Source organism: Choloepus didactylus, chromosome 7 (assembly GCF_015220235.1).
Source record: "Choloepus didactylus isolate mChoDid1 chromosome 7, mChoDid1.pri, whole genome shotgun sequence".
Classification (NCBI taxonomy): domain Eukaryota; kingdom Metazoa; phylum Chordata; class Mammalia; order Pilosa; family Megalonychidae; genus Choloepus; species Choloepus didactylus.
The window spans coordinates 137,835,602-137,853,344 of NC_051313.1; the positions used below are offsets into that span (position 1 = coordinate 137,835,602).

Consider the following 17,743-nt stretch of genomic DNA (forward strand, 5'->3'; position numbering starts at 1 on the left):
TTATCCTCCATAGTGTGTACTTTAAGTTAGTTCATCATTCCCCTGTTGATGAATGTTTAGATCACTTTTTTATGACTGTTAGAAATACTTGATGAATATGCATGCATATTAATTCCATGATTCCTATATTTTAAGAAAATAATCCTGGTAGAATTATAGGGTCAAAGAATATAAAAATGTTTGGAACTCTTAATATACAGTGGCAAATGGCTTTCCAACAGATTACCCAAATTTACTCCACTAGCAAAGTACAAAAATGCCTACTTCACCATATATATTTTTTATTAGAGAAGTTGTGGGTTTTCAGAACACTCATGCATAAAGTACAGGATTCCCATATACCAGCCCATTATTATCACCTTGTATTGGTGTGGAACAATTGTTACAATTGATGATAGCACATTTTTATAATTGCACTATTAACTATAGTTCATGGTTTAATGTGGGGTTCACTGTTCGTGTTGTGCAGTTCCATGGATTTTTTTTAAAATTTTATTCTAGTACTATATATACAACCTAAAATTTCCTCTTTTAACCACATCAAATATGTAACTCAGTGCTGTTGATTACATTCACAATGTTGTGCTACCATCACCAGCATCCATTACCAAAGGTTTCCCATTGTTGCAATAGGAAATCTACATTTTAAGCCTTAACACCCTATTCCCTGACCCCAACCTATCCCTGTAACTTACATACTAGATTCTGACTCTATGAATTTGCTTATTCTAATTGTGTCATATCAGTGAGATCATGCAATATTTTTCCTTTTGTGTCTGGCTTATTTCACTCAACATGATGTCTTCAGGGTTCATCCATGTGGTCGCATATATCAAAACGTCATTCTTTTTTGCGGCTGAATAATATTCCATTGTGGGTGTATACATTTTGTTTATTCATTCATCGGTTGATGGATACTTGGGTTACTTCCACCTTTTGAGTATTGTGAATAATACTGCTGTCTGTGTATAAATATTTGTTCAAGTCCCTGCTTTCAATTCTTTGGGGTATATACCCAGAAATGGTATTTTTTAAGGTGAAATGATTTCTCTTCTCAACTTTTTTTTATTTTATTATGGTAAAATATATATTACATAAAATTTGCCATTTTAACCATCTCAATATGTTTTCATTTACATTATTGGATTACTAGTGAGCTTGAATACTTTACTCCTAGGATATTTTAACTCTTGATGCAAGATTACAAAAATAAATTTTTGTGGAATACTTTCTGCTAATTTGGTATGGGGAATCCTCCTTTCAGCCAATTCAGAACACTTAGATGAAATTATCATTCTTAATTTGAAGGTTTTCTTTTCCAGACTAAAAAGGGCACTTCTTGCTTAACATTAAATTTTCTTCAAGCAAAATCTTCAAGTCAAGGACAGTTGGTGCTTTTTTAAAGCTGAAAAAGACCTAAGCATGTTAAGAAATGTAGCATTAAATACAATGATATGCAAAAAAAAAAAAAAAATTATGATTCAGAATTGTGCTGAAAATGTATTTATCCCCTGCAAGGAAACATTTTAATATCACGGGAAAGGCTTCTGAGAGTATGTATACACTTAAGGAAAATAATTTGTTTTGCATATCCATGGCAAATGATTGCCTGTTCAGTCAGAAGATTTTGCTCATTGATTTCTCCTACATGTTTCCTGTGTTTTGAAACTAGAATGTAACATTAATAGGGAATTGACTTTCTCTTCTAACACTTCTAGTTACAAACATAACCTCATTCACTCACAAAATGACTTCTTAAAGGGCTGCGGTTCATTTTTAAGAAGTAGTTCAACATTCAAAATTATGTGCAGTGCTGAGTGATTTCTTCATGATTTCAATACACACTAGTGAAAGAGAGAGATTGGATAAGAAGATAACAGTCAACAGAAGCTAAGGCAATTGTTGACCAAAGTTTACCCAACAGGATGCGGAAGTCCTGGCACAGTCCTCTACTTCACAGCACATGAACTTGATCCATATTAACACTTCCTGGGTACGTACTACTACGTGTATACCCTGTGCTGTTCTTTGTATGTGTTATTTATAAACTACCCGACAATACTGCCAACTCAGCATTATTATTCCCATTCTGTCGATGAAGAAACTAAAGCTCCGAGAAGCTAACACTGGGATTAGAATTTAAGTCTGTCTCATCACAGAATCTGTGCATGCTTTCTTTTATTTTTAATAAATATAACACATACAATGAGTGCATAGACGTGTATTACATCAGAAAATAAAATAAACACCATTTTGCCCACTATCAATTTACTTACATCTTAGAAGCCCCCCAGGTGCCCCTTGGCATCTCATCTTGCCCCTACCCCCACCACAAACTAACGATTCTCCTGGATTTTGTGTTACTAATCCACTTGCTTTTCTTTGTAATTTTACTCCAAGGAATCGGAAAACCCAATGAATGTTGCCTCGGAGGAGCAGAACCAGGGCCAGAGTGTGGGAGGGGCAGAGCAGGGAAGGCTGCTTTTCATGGTAAACTCTTTAATGATAGTTCCCTGTTTTTAACATCAGTTTTACTTTGGAAATTTGTAAATTGTTAAAATGGAAATGAAATGAAAACAATAAAACTAGGTTGAATGTTAAAATAATGCCTCCCTTATAGGGTTGAGAATAAAATGAGAACATGCATATAGAATTCTAAGAAAATTCTGAAGTTCATACCATGCCTGTCTTTTAGATAAGGAAAGGAATAGTATCACCCTGCTGTCCCTGAAGAAACCATCTGATAGCAGGAGAACTTCCCTCAGCTTATTTAATAGGTCATTCAACCTTGACAGGGCCTGTCTGTTTAGTCTTTCTAGTTCAGTGCTCAGAAGAGTACAATACAGCTGAAGGACTTTATAAATACTGTTTATGCCAATGATGGATTCAAGTCACAGGATTTAAATCTGAAGAGGAAAACTCCTCCTGTGCTTCTGATGCAAGGCAGTGTCTTGAGGAAGACAAGATGCCCCTGCCTAACTTTGCTTCTCAAATAACGTGGACGCTGGCTACCAGCTCAAGTGAAGAAATGACTGCCATGAGCCGTGATGATGGCGAGAGGGGTCGATTGCTTGTCAGGCAGCCTATGCCAGCAGCAGTGTTCTCTGGAGGGGAGATGGCACCGAGGAAACTGGTAGCCACATCTTCAGGCTCAGGTCTGCCCCCTCGTGGCTATAGGTGCCATTACTCGTAGAAGAAGTGCTTTTTTTTCTCTCAATTTCCCACAGGAGTGAGAATTAATTCTGAATAACTAAATAAATAAACTAGAGAGAAGGAGAAATGAAAAAACAATTCAGAAGGACACACATCTTTAAGCAGTGGGAAGCAGATTGGGTTTCTGCTTCTTTGGATTTCTTTCCTCTAAGCTGGTGGTTCCCCAGAAATCAGAAAAATTAAAACTAATCTACAAAGCAAAAAAATGCACTGAGTTAAAAAGCTGGTCCCTCGTTCTGAGAGTTTTGTTCTGCAGAATTTTGGGGGCTCTGTGAAATGGTAATAATAGTAAATAGTATTTTTTTTTATGTCCCATGTCATCTCCCAATGGTTTGGACATTTTTACTGATTGGTTGCACCCCTGCTTCTAGGAACCACTGATCCAACTCACTGTAGCAGCCTTTCAAATTCATAATCATAGACTTCCATTGGAATGGATGTCCAAAATCATTAGGTTCAGGGCAAATAAGGTATTCTCCTCTCCATTTACAATTTGACACCTACTCAGGTTAGGTGATCTGGCCATGGTAATTCAGTGCCCAGCACAAACAGGAACTTTATGCTAAAAAGAATGAAGGCAGCCGGTGTGATAGGGCCTGGAACCCAGGTTTTTAGCACCTAATGCAATGTCCTTTTCACCACACCAAGATCACTAAGTTTTCTGGGAAGGCACATGTAATCTGCTTGGTTGAAAACTGCTGGTTTTTTCATTATAAATGGGGGTTGGACTTGGGAGCTGAACAGCAGAATCCAGCAGGGAGAAAGCAGGGTTTGTCATGCTAATCTGAGCCTTGGAAAATCTCTTTAGAGGGCATCCGACAGGCCTCAGGGAAGGTTGGGGGAGATGTTAGCTCCTCTTGATGGTTCTCCCTATCTGCTGGCATTTTCCTTAGAGAGAAAAACAGGGAAATGAAGGCCTATTGGAAAGTGGGAATGTTCTACACCATGGAAGGAGCGAGAGTAAGGGACCTTAAAAGGAGCAGTGAGGTCAAACACATGGCTCCCAGAATATCCAGGCGCTGTCAGTACAGGCAAGCTCTAGATAATTCTGTGGTAAAAATTGAAAATTTTCCAAGCAATGTCTCAGATACCCCCAAAAGTTATATAAATTTAAGCGTCCATAAACTCTGTTTTTCATTTGCAGGAAATATAGTTTTCAAAACTATATTTAATGAGACTAATGATAAACAGATGTGATATATACCCAAAATGGAATATTATTCAGCCATAAAAAAGAATGAAGTTCTCATACATGCGACAACCTGGGTGAACATTGAAGGCATGTTGAGTGAAATAAGCGGCCACAAAAGGACAAATATTGTATGATATCCCTGATATGAAATAATTAGAATAGCAAATTCTAGAGTCAGAAACTAGAATATAAGTTACCAGGGGCTAGGTGGGGGTAGAAATAGGGAGTTAGTGCTTATTTGGTACAGAATTTCTGTTTGGGATGATGGAATAGTTTTGGTAATAGATGGTGGTGATGGTAACACAACCTTGTGAATGTAATCAACAGCACTGAATTATATATTTGAATGTAGTTAAAAGGGGATATTTTATGTTGTGTATACATGACTAGAATAAATTTTTTTAAAAAAGACATAGGATTGTTCAACACAGTGAACTCTAATATAAACTATGGGCTATAGGTAATAGCATAATTTTAATAATATTATTTCATCAATTGTAACAAAGATACCACACTAATGGGAAGTATTAATTATAGGGAAAACTGTGTGCATGGGGGGGGGGTGTCAATGATTTTCCTGTAAATCTACAGCTTCTCTAATAAAATTTATAAAAGTATGTATATATTTAATGAATAGTCACTTCAGTAACTAGGTACTGGTTAAAGAGAAAATGAAAAGAATATTGCAATTGTTTGTAATTTCCATGTGTTCCTCTTGGACCGAGGTAATCAAATTTTAAAGGATTATTTTTCTTCAACTGATTGTGTTTAAATCTTACCAACCCTTTAATAAGTTTTGATTACCCATGCAATTCACTTACGTGGCCTAAGATTAACATTGTGCAAATAATCAGAATGAATAAGAATGAAAAGCTTTCTTGATTGCGTATGCTGTAGATGAATTGCCAAGCTAATAAAATTGAAGCATTCCACAATAATAGAGAGAAAGAAATTTGAATTGCTTAAAAAAAGATTATTGTAGACTTTGGAAATAGGCATCTCGTATTCCTTATTTCACAACGTCTAAAATGCACATTTTTTTCACATTTTGATTTTGCTGCTATTGAGATGGGCCAGGCAGCAGTCAAGAGGTAAATGTCATTCCTGTGCATGTACATCAGCAAGTGACAACTGGATGTCAAAGACTTGGAAAATAGTCCCAAACGCAAGAGTTGAGCACTCTTTTAAGAACATTCTTGTTGGAAGAACATAAGCATTAAAGATTTAGTGTCAAAAGATGATTCCAAAGCATTGGATTCTGAATGTGAAGCTTTAGGAATGCTTAACCAATTCTTTTTAGTTACATTTTCCTATCTATTTGTGTACGAGCATGATCATAGAATATCTTTGTAAATAAGTCTAGATAGAGCTCTTTCAAGAACTGTAAACTAAAAGATCAAGTAATAAAAAAGCATTTTGGCATAATTTAATTTGCAACCTTTTTTTATTTCTTTATAGGACAACAAACATATTGGTGATTCTTATATAATTCAGTGATGCCTTAGATTTAGTGAAACCTGGTAATTATTTTCTATAAAAATCTTAAACATTTGCATAACTTTATAAAATTACCCATATTCCAAATAATAAAGCCAAATGCACTTTCTTATTTATGTGAACATGTTTCAGTTTAGTAGCATTTAGCTCATTTAATAAATATTTACTGAAAACCTGCAAAAACAAAGAAATATGTTAGGTACAATATTGAATACCAAAATATATAAGACAGTCCCTGCTCCAAAAGAATTCACAATCTAGTAAATAAGTGATACTACTGCTCTGGTGTGTTTCATTCATTCAAAAAGTGTTTATTGAGGAATTTCTAGGTATCAGGTCCTGTTCTAGGGGCTGGGAATACAACAGTAAAACACGCACGTGCGCGCACACACACACACCACACACACACACTTTGTCTACTCATAGACACTTACTTATAAAAGAAAAACATTTGATAAACATAGATAAACAAGTAAATACGTATTATGTCAGTGATAAGGGCTAAGGAAATAAAACAACGAAACCAAACTGAAGACTGGAAGAAGGACTATGAAATGTTGGGAGGAGGTTTTTCATTTTAAATAAGTATCCAGAAAGCCTTCACTGAAGAAACCTGAGGAAGTGAGGGAACTAAAGATGAGAATATCTGAAGGAAGAACTTCCCAGGTAGAAGGACCAGGCCAGGTATAGCAAAGGAACCAGCAAGGCAGAAGTCAGTGTGTCCATGTGTTTGAGGAACAAGGAGGCCAGTGTGACTGGAGTTTGAAGAAACAGGAAGAGAGAAGTAGGTGATGGAGTCAGAGAACTGGATGAGGAGCCTTTAGTCAGAAAAAGAACTTTCGCTTCTTCTCTGGCAGGGTGAGAAGTCACTGGAGATGTTTGAGCACAGAAGTGACAGGAGCCAGCTTTTGTTTTTAATGGGATCGTGCTGACTACTATGTTAAGATGAGACTGAAAAGAGGAAAGGCAGAAGCAAGGAGGCCAGTTAGGCAGTGTCTTGGTTTGCCAAGGCTGCTGTGACAAATACCGCAAAATGGGTTGACTTTACAACAGGAATTTATTGCCTCATGGTTTTGGAGGCTGGAAATCCAACATCAGGTTATCAACAGGGCTTACTTTCTCCAGGAGCCTGTAGCATTCCGGCAATCCTCTGTCACGTGGCCATCTCTCTCTTCTTATGTCTACTGCTTTGATTTCAGCCGACCTCTGGTTCTTCTGGCTTCTTTCTGATTTACTGCATCTGAATTTCCTTTGCTTATAAGGACTCCAGTCATGTGGATTAGGCCCTCCCTGATTCAATTTGGCATCATCTAAATAGGATCTTCAAAGATGCTATCAACAATGAGCCACACCTTAACTAGTAATAAATCTTCAGAGGTCCTACTACTAGATGGCTTCACCACCCCCAGGAACAACAGAGTAAGACATGATCATGTCTTTATGGAGTCCTCAACAGGAAAACATTTGAAATAACCCCAATAAGAAGTGATCAGATGTGCTATAATGGAAATCATGAGAAGTAGTTGAATTCTGAATATATTTTGAAGGTGGTACTAATAGGATTTGTTGAATGTGGGGCTTCAGATAAAAAGAGGAGTCACAGATTGTGACACCAAGATATCGGTTCTCAGCAGAATGGAACGTCATTAACAAGATGAGGAAGGCTCTAGGAGGCATTGGTTTGGGAGGTAAATCAGGAACTCAGATTTGGATATGTAACTTTGAGACACTGTCCTGTGAGGTCCATTCCAGCAGGCTTAAAAGGGGCCTGAAGTGTTTTACTGAAATGAGAATATACCTGCACAACACTGATCCCTGCTGAATCATTGTTTATTAATAATATGAGATTGATGATTTGCAACTGGTTTTGGTGAGACCTGCCCCCATCTGGAACAGAGGGCTCTGCCATTGGGCCTATGATGGTTAATTTTGTGTGTCAGCTTGGCTAGGTTATGGTATCCAGTTGTTTAGTCAAACACTAGCCCAGATATTGCTGTGAAGGTATTTTGTAGATGGGATTAGCACCTGGACTCAGTTGACTTTAAGTAAAAAAGATTACCCTTAGTAATGTAGGTGAGTGTCATGCAATCAGTAAAAGGCCTTAAGAGCAATGAACTGAAGTTTCCAGAGGAAGAAGAAATTCTGTCTCAACTGCCACATAACTCTTCTCTGAGTTTCTGGCCTGCTGGCCTCCCTTGTGGATTAAGGACTCAAGACTACAACATCAACTCTTCCTGGAATTTCCAGCCTGCCAGCCCACCTACAGATTTCAAACTTGCCAGCCCCTACGTATATCCTCTTGGTGCTGTTTCTCTGGATAGCACTGACTGATACAGCCTAATTGCATGGGAGTAGTATTCCTATGTGATGCTGATGAGATAAAAGAAACCCCATCTGAGTTCCTATTTTGGGCTCTGAAGTAGAAAGCAGGTCCAGTTTGTTCCTTCCAGAGGGAGGACAAGTGAAGCTTATGCCTCGCCTTTCTGGAGCCCTTGCTATGAGAGAGCCTTTGGCTGTGAAGTATGTCCTTACTTTAATGCTTTTGCTATATTGTATCCTTTCCCTGCAATAAATTGTAGATTGAGTCCTGTGAGCCGCCTTTAGCAATTGAATTCTACTCATCTTCTCCCATTAATGCAGTTGTCTATTAGACAGTATAGTAGATTGATTACAAAAGTGGACTGTAAATGTCCTCCAGAGAGGTGAGGTCTATTTCTCCACCCCTTGAATTGGCCTTGTGACCTTCTTTGGCCAATACAGAGTGGCAATAGTAAACAGAGTGTGCCAGTTCTGAGCCTGTCTCAAAAGACCCTGAGTGCCCCCCATCCCACCACACCCACCATTACCCTGTTCCTCCACTTTTGCCATTAAAAACTTGCCCGGCTAGCCTGCTGGAGGATGACACATGTGGAGCAGATGAGAGTCTTCCTGTTGTCTCAGCGGAGACCCCAGCCACATGAGAAAGCTCAGCGAAGATCAACAGAGCCATCTACCAAACACACAGCCAACTGCAGATGCGTGAGTGAGCCTTCCCAAGCCCAGTTTGAATCAGCACAACTTCCCAGCTGACCCACAGACTTGTGAGCAAAAATAATTGCTTATTCTGGATGCTACTAAGATTTTATGGTTGTATGTTACACGGCCTTATCGTGGCAATAGATAACTGATACAGATATCCAAGTAGAGATGTCAAGTGGCAGTTGAATATATGGGTCTGACATTCGGGGAAGAAGTCTAAGCTGGGAAAAACTTTGAGAGAGATCAGTATTGTAGTGGACACTGCCTGGTGCCCCACCCAGATCCCCTTGGATACCTTTTTATTATTTTTGAGAGCCTCACTCACCACTTCTATGGGCTTTTGCTTCTAACACCCAATTCCTGTGTCTTTTCTTCCGGAATATGGTTCTTGGGCTACAGGAGTTGCTTTGCCTCCATAGGCAGAGAGCCAGAAATGCCTGGAAATTCACTTCCACCCAGGACAAACCTTTGTACAGTGACTGAAACAGGTGCGGGGGACCAGGGGTGTGTGGGCTTGTATGAAGATCTAAAGGCCCAGCTCCCTTGCTTCGAGGAAACTGTCATGCACAACTTAGACTTCCTACATCCGAGGTCAGGTTAAAACTACCCTCTACAAGACTTTGCCTGAGATTGACCCTTTGCTTGGCTTCGTCTCCCCTTCTTTTTGGCTTTTGCCACCCCTTACCTGCCTCCCCTGGGAGCACTTTCTTAATAAATTACTTGCACACAAACCCTTCTCCCAGGGTCTGTTCCTGGGGCACCTGAACTAAGACAAATTCATGAAGGATATTTAAAACCATGAGACTTAGATGAACTATAAGATATCATAAGTCTTGATATTCATATTTATTCTCTTTATTTAATGTTTTAACAGATTTTGTGTTTTGAACTGTCCCTTTTTAGGGGAACCAAGACAGCACTGAATGTTTCCGTATATAAAGTCTGCCTTGCATTGCTACATGTATATAGAAAATGTTCAAGATCCAGCCAGGAATAGGATTTCATAACCAGGTGAGCATCCCCTCAATACATATTTATTGGCCTCTAGGTGCAAATATGTATACAAATGAGTCGAGGAATATGAGTGAGCATGAGTGTATTTGTGAGTGTGTGTAAGTGTGGTGGTTTGATGCTGTATGTACCCTAGAAAAACACATTCTTGAAGTTAAACCATTCCTGTGGGTATGAACCCATTGTAAGTAGGACCTTTTGATGAGGTTACTTCAGTTAAGGTGTGACCTCAATCAGGATGGGTCTTAATCCTATTACTGGCATCCTTCATAAGCAGAATGAAATTCAGATGCAGAGAAAAAACCACAGAGGTTGCAGCCAGAAGCTGAAATCAGTTGAACTTGGAAGAGGAGGGAGAGACTAGGAGATGCCACCAAGTGCATTGCCATGTGACAAACTAAGGAGCAAAGATTGCTGGCAACAAGCCCCAGAACACCACTGCCTTTGGGGAGAAAGCATCATCTTGATGACGCCTTGATTTGGACGTTTTCCCAGCCTCAAAACCGTGAGCAGATAAATTCCCGTTGTTTAACCTGAACCATTTTATGATATTTGTTTGAGCAGCCTAATAAACTGAAACAGTGAGTGTGAGGGTATGAGTGGGTGTGAGTGGGTTGTGTGTGTGTGAGTGTGCATTGAGGTGTGGATACAGGCAGAGGTAAACGAGTTATCTGAGTTTTGTTGGTCAACAGGTAAGGTGAGGAATAGTCCCAATGGAACTAGACAGACTAGAGAATATATTCTAGATTCTGGAATGATTTGCCCCAGATTTGAGAGTAATATGGTCAAGCTCCAAAAAGGGAAAATGACTATAAGTCACTATTCATTCAAAATGAAAATATTTACTGTATGTCTAGCACTGTGCTGGGCACCAGGGCTGTAGCTGAACTGGTCAGACAAATCCTGTCCTCAGTGCACTTGCAGCGTCATAGTAGGAGGTGGGGAAGGGAACGACAGATATTAAATAATACGTAAATAATTATTTACAGTCAGTCCTCATTATTTGCGGATTCTGTATTTGTGGATTCATGTACTTCCTAAAATTCATTTGTAACCCCAAAATCAATACTTGTAGCATTTTTGGAGTCGTTCATGGACATGCCCAGAGCAGTGAAAACTTTGAATCACCCGAGGTGCATGTTCCCAGCTGAGATCTAATGAGGCAACATTCTGCCTTCTTGTTTCAGCTCTCATACTGTAAACAAGTGTTCTTTTCACAGTACATTTAGTGCCATGTTTTTCACATTTTTGTGCTTTTTGTTGGTGATTTCACTGTTTAAAATGCCCCACCCCAAGCATAGTGCTGAAGTGCTGTCTAATATCTCTAAGCATAAGCAAGCTGTGATCCGCCTACAGAGAAAATACGTGTGTTAGACAAGCTTCATTCAAGCTTGAGTTATAGTGCTCTTGGCTGTCGGTTCAATGTTGTGTATGATGTCAATCCTTTTAAATTTATTGAGACTTGTTTTGTGTCCCAACATGCGGTCTATCCTGGGGAACGAACCATGTGCACTTGAGAAGAAGGTATGACTTGCTGTCTTGGGAGTGCAATGTTCTGTGTATGTCTGTTAGGTCTAGTTCATTTATCATATTATTCAAATTCTCTGTTTCCTTATTGAACTTCTGTCTAGATATTCTGTTTATTGATGAGAATGGTGTATTGAAGTCTCCAACTATTATTGTAGAGGTGACTATTTCTCCCTTCAGTTTTGCCAGTGTTTGCTTCATGTATTTTTGGCCACCATAGTTAGGTGCATAAATATATGATTGCTTTTTTTCTTGGTGGATTGACCCTTTTATTAATATATAATATCCTTCTTTGTCTCTTGTAACGGCTTTTGACTTAAAGTCTGTTTCATCTAATATTAGCATAGCTACCCTAACTCTCTTTTTGGGTTACTGTTTGCACGGGTTATCTTTTCCCATCCTTTCACTTTCAAACTCTTTGGGTCTTTGGGTCTAAGGTGAGTCTCTTGTAAACAACGTATAGTTGGATCATGCTTTTTTATCCATTCTATTGATCTGTGTCTTTTGATTGGACAGTTTAATCCATTAACATTCAATGTTATTACTGTAAAGGCAGTACCTCAGCCATTTTGTCCTCTGGTTTTTATATACTATATCTCCTTTTGTCTCTCTTTTCCTTTTTTGCAGCCTCATTTTCTGTATTATTGATCTTTTGGGATGTAACTGACTGATCCCTTTCTCATCTCTGTTTCTGTATATTTTTAAAATATTTTTTGCATTTACCCTGAGGTTTATATTACACAGTCTATGTCTATAACCTACTAATTTGAAAAAAGATAACGTCTTAGCTTCAATAGCATAAACATTCTCTGCTTCCATATTCTTCCTTTTCCTCTCTTTATGTTACTCATATGTTACTTCTTACTGTATAATTTCAATTGTCCTGTCTTCTAGTTTACTGATATTACCTCTTTATATATTGTTTTCCATTATCAGGACACAGACCCGATATGTGTCCATTATCGGGAAATATGACTTTTTCTTGTTCGTTTGCATTCTTACTCTTATAGGAATTAAAGAGTAGAATTGTATGTTGAGGATACTGTACTGTTGGGTTTTGCACTTACCTTTTTAGTTACCCTAACTGAAGATCTTCACTTCTTCAAAATACTCCAAGTCACTCTCTCCTGTTTTTTCCTTTTGACCTGCAGAACTCCCTTTAGTAATTCTTGCAGGGCAAATCTTTTCGTGATGAATTCTCTCAGTTTCTGTTTATTTGTCAATATTTTAAACTCTCCTTCATTTTTGAAGGATAGTTTTCCTGGATAAAGAAGTTGGGGCTAGCAGTTTTTCTCTCAGTACCTTAAATATATCATACCACTGCCTTCTCACCTCCATGGTTTCTGATGAGAAATGACATTAGTCTTATTGAAGATCCCTTGTATGTGATGAATTGCTTTTCTCTTGCTGCCTTCAGAATTCTCTCTTTATCTTTGGCATCTGACATTCTGATTAGTATGTGTCTCGGAATAGGTCTATTAGCACTTATTCTGTTTGGAGTATGTTGTGCTACTTGGACATGTATACTAATGTTTTTTGTAAAAGTTGGGAAATTTTGGGCCATTATTTCCTTAAATATTCTTTCTGCCCCCTTTCCCTTCTCTTCTCTTTCTGGGATATCTGATGATGCCTGTGTTTGTATGCTTCACCCTGTCACTCAAGTCTCTGAGACACTGCTCAATTTTTTCTGTTCTTTTATCCATCTTTCTTCTTACTCTATGATTTCAATTGTCCTGTCTTCTAGTTCACTGACTCTTTCTTCTGCCTCTTCAAACCTGCTCTTGTATGCCTCTAGTGTATTTTTAATCTCCATTGTTGTGCCTTTCATCCCTATAATATCTATGTTTCTCTTTAAACTTTTGAATTCTTTATGCTCACACATTGTCTTCTTTTTTTAATGGAGAAATAGAATGTTTTGTTATTATTAAATAGCTTCTTATTTTGCTGCAATAGTATATTGTAAAATTTTTTTTAATTATTCAATTTTACTGAGATATATTTACATACCATGCAGTCATACAAAGCGTACAATCAGTTGTTCACAGTACCATCATACAGTTGTGCATCCATCTCCAAAATCAATGTTTGAACCTTTTCATTACCACACACACAAAAGTAATAAGAATAAAGATTAAAGTGAAAAAGAACAATTAAAGTAAAAAAGAACACTGGGTGCCTTTTTTTTTTTTTTTTGCCCCCATTTTTCTACTCATTCATCCATACACTGGACAAAGGGGAGTGTGATCCACATGGCTTTCCCAATCACATTGTCACTCCTCATAAGCTGCATTCGTCTTCAAGATTCAAGGGTCCTGGGTTGCAATTTGATAGTTTCAAGTATTTACTGCTAGCTATTCCAAGTCATTAGAACCTAAAAAGGGTTATCTATATTGTGCATAAGAGTGCCCACCAGAGTGACCTCTCGGCTCCTTTTGGAATCTCTCAGCCACTGAAATTTATTTCATTTCATTTCACATCCTCCTTTTGGTCAAGAAGATGTTCTCTATCCCACGATGCCGGGTCCAGATTCCTCCCCAGGAGTCATATTCCACGTTGCCAGGGGGATTTACACCCCTGGGTATCAGATCTCACATATTGGGGAGGGCAGTGATTTCACCTGCCAAGTTGGCCTAGCTAGAGAGAGAGGGCCATATCTGAGCAACAAAGAGGCATTCAGGAGGAGACACTTAGGCACAATTATAAGCAGGCCTAGCCTCTCCTTTGCAGTAGCAGTCTTCCCAAGGGAAAGTCCTGTGATTGAGGGCTCAGCCCATCAAACCACCAGTCCCCAATGTCTGTGAGCACATCAGCAACCATCGAGGTGGGGAAGCCTGACACCCCTGCATTCTCCCCCAGCAATGTTCGCATTAGTGATAGCATATAATATTTCTCTTTCTGTGCCTGGCTTATTTTGCTCAGCATTATGTCTTCAAGGTTCATCCAAGCTGTCATATGTTTCACAACATTGTTCCTTCTTACTGCTGCATAGTATTCCATTGTGTGTATATACCACATTTTCTTTATCCACTCATCTGTTGGAGGACATTTGGGTTGTTTCCATCTCTTGGCAATTGTGAATAATGCTGCTATGAACATTGGTATGCAGATATCTGTTCATGTCACTGCTTTCAGATCTTCTGGGTATATACCAAGAAGTGCAATTGCTGGATCAAAGGGTGACTCTATATCTAGTTTTCTAAGAAACTGCCAGACTGTCTTCCAGAGTGGCTGAACCATTATACAGTCCCACCAACAATGAATAAGAGTTCCAATTTCTCCACATCCCCTCCAGCATTTGTAGTTTCCTGTTTGTTTAATGGCAGCCATTCTAATTGGTGTGAGATGGTATCTCACTGTGGTCTTAATTTGCATCTCTCTAATAGGTAGTGAAGCTGAACATTTTTTCATGTGTTTCTTGGCCATTTGTATTTCCCTTTCAGAGAACTGTCTCTTCTTATCTTTTGCCCGTTTTATAATCGGGCTGTCTGTACTATTGTCATTGAGTTATAGGATTTCTTTATATATGCAAGATATCAGTCTTTCAATATATTGCAAAATTAAGATAGTATTGTTCCTCATCTGACACTGTACAACTAACAAAAACTTATCTCCACTCCCAGTTATTTCAAAGAAAATATTAAGTATTTTGACCCAAATCCAGAGATGGATTAAGTAAGGCTTAAGGTAACAACGTTATCCTTGAATAACAAAATTTTTACAAGTAGTTTTTACCTCAGGCAATTTCATGAATTCTGAAAATAACAACTAGATCCTAGTCTAAATCACAGGATAATATGAACAAGATGCATATTTGTTTATCTTCTATCATTAGAAGGTTAAGGGATATTTTCTTTCTATAGCAAAGTTAGAATGAGTAGTTTCTGTTTTTCTATTGGTATTGCTAAATGTTGCTATTATAACTCTGTCCACCAGTAATTTAAAATATTGCTGGATTAAGTTCTTTCAGACTATTTTATTTAGGGGGTCCTTTTTCTCTCCTTAATATATTTTATGTCTTTCTCATATGCTTCTTCACTCATTAAGTTGATCAGGTTCTGAAGGATTACTCAGTCATCATCTTTATCAGCCACCCATCTTCATAACAAAATTTGTTGCCAGTCCTGGCTTTTCTGCAAGAGCTTAATTAATTTCTGTTACTTCTCCTGGTAGAGGAAAGTAAAGTTCACTAGCAGCTTTCACACTTTCCAAAGCACCATCTTGTTTGTTCAATTTTGTCCCAACCTCGGGAAAACAACAGTAAACAACATCTCCCAAAGCTTCCTGTGCAAAATTGCTGATTCCAACTGTTCCAATGCCATTTCCCTTTGTTATCCATTCATGTTTGTCTGTGAATTTCTGCACCAGGAGCCAAGCCAGGCTGGTGCACGGGGTCTGGATACCACCTGTCCCTAGCCCCGAGGGCCACAGTGGGCACAGTGTGGTAAGCGCCAAGGCCACATGCAGTGTGCACATGGTGGCCAGCAAGTGCCACGCCTCATACAGCGCCATGTTCCCAGAGGTGCAGAGGGTCTCCATGCAGCTGCTTGGACACCAGCCACTGGGGGCAGGACACATTGTCTTCTTAATATCCTTTGGTTCTTGACTGAGCTACATCTTCCTGTTTCTTAATATGGCTTGTAAATTCTGATTTTGATTTGTTAGCTTTGAAGGGCAGTTTCTCCCTTTTGCCTACGATTTTATTGTGTTAAACCTCTTCTTTGATGCTTAGTCCAATGTTTTCTAGACCTTTAAAGTAGCCCATGTTTAATTGCTCAGATTTTCTTAGCTCTTCTGTACCCCATTCTTGCCCTGGAGATGTGGTACAATTTTTAAGATTGCCCTTTTGTGTGCCATTGTTTCAGGATAAAGCCTCCTTTCCTCTCTTCCTTCTCTGGGAATCCTCATCTGTTCTATTTGTTTTGTGTAGAATTTTCTCCCCAGCTCCTCTTATTTGCTTAAAAAATGCAAATCAGTGTCTCCTCTTTGTTACAATGTTCAGTTCTAGGACCCATCCTGTCTTACAACAGTTCAGGCCCCCACCGCCTTTTTTTTTTCCACCAGGCTTTTCTGCTTCTGGTTTCTTCCCCATTAGGGTATCCTGCCTTGGGGAGCCAGCTGGGGTCAATCCAGAAAGATCTGTTTTGCATTTAGATGGTCCAGCAAACAGAGATGGGTTGAGTGTGTGCACCTCTTGCCAACAGTTCTGCTCTGGTCCCTTTTTTCCGTGGCGGCCCTTCGGTTTGCAGTACTCCTCAGCTGCTTGTGCTCTGTCCTGGGTCTCTGCAGACTCATGTCCCTGTGCCTGGATATGTGTGGGGTTCTAACTCACTGCTGTGAGTGGCTCTATCTAGTCTGCACCCACAGCAGGAGGGACCCAGGCCATGCTGCCTCTGTGCAACTCTTAAGTTGTGTGGGATTGAGTGAGGAGGTGGGTCTGCAACTGTCCTACCTGACTTTGGTGTTTTTGTTTTCCTTTTTCTTCAATTCAGCATTTGTGGAGTCCTTCCCCAGTCTCTATTGTTCTCCAGAGTTCCAAGTAAGTTGGATTTGTCCTTTTATTGGTTGATTCTGAGGGGAGACTTTTCCAGAGGATGTCTTACATCTCCATGTTGATAATGGTCACCTGCCAGTTCAATGAATCAACATATATATTAAATAAGGTGTCTTTAAACATAAAACAAGATTAGCTATTGGTTGGTTGACAAAAATATGACCAGAGTCCCACAGTAACCTACCTCTTTGTTTCCCCTTGGAGCAATGGTGTCATTTTCACTAATTCAGCCTTCACTGCCACTTTATAAGATATAACCATTGCAAATAACAAGAATCCACTGTACTTACAACTATGTGAGTTAGAAAGAAAAAGCACAAAGCGTTACTAAAGGAAATAACTGGGGAATAACATAATCTGGACTAACAAGAAAGCCTCTCTTAAGAAATGACCTCTTTTCCCTTGCCTGCATTTTCCCCACCTGGAGAACATCTACTCATCCTCAAGGTTCAGTGAATGCAACTTCTTTGAAGTTTTTGCTGACTTCAGGGTGAGTCAGACACTCCCTCTCTGTGTGTCTTGTGCATTCTTGGCACATCATAGGTACTTATTAAATGCTCATTGGATATTTTTGGAATAAATATAACAGCACTTTACTCAGTAACTTTTTCTCATTTGTTTGACGCATTGCCAGACTCTGAGCTCTCCAGGAGCAGAGGCTGTGTCTTGATCCTCCTCCAGCATGATGCTTGATTTGTGGGACTTTTTAAATGTTTTTTGAGTGAATGCTTGCA

General features: G+C 39.0%; 1 protein-coding gene across 1 annotated transcript; it reads right to left on the reverse strand.

Moving 5' to 3' along the window:
• Window positions 1-15,598: 15,598 nt before the first annotated feature.
• On the reverse strand, window positions 15,599-15,967 carry LOC119540831 (glycine cleavage system H protein, mitochondrial-like). Its single transcript, XM_037844746.1, has one exon. It carries the CDS (start codon window positions 15,965-15,967, stop codon window positions 15,599-15,601), a length of 369 nt encoding a protein of 122 aa, XP_037700674.1.
• Window positions 15,968-17,743: the final 1,776 nt, after the last annotated feature.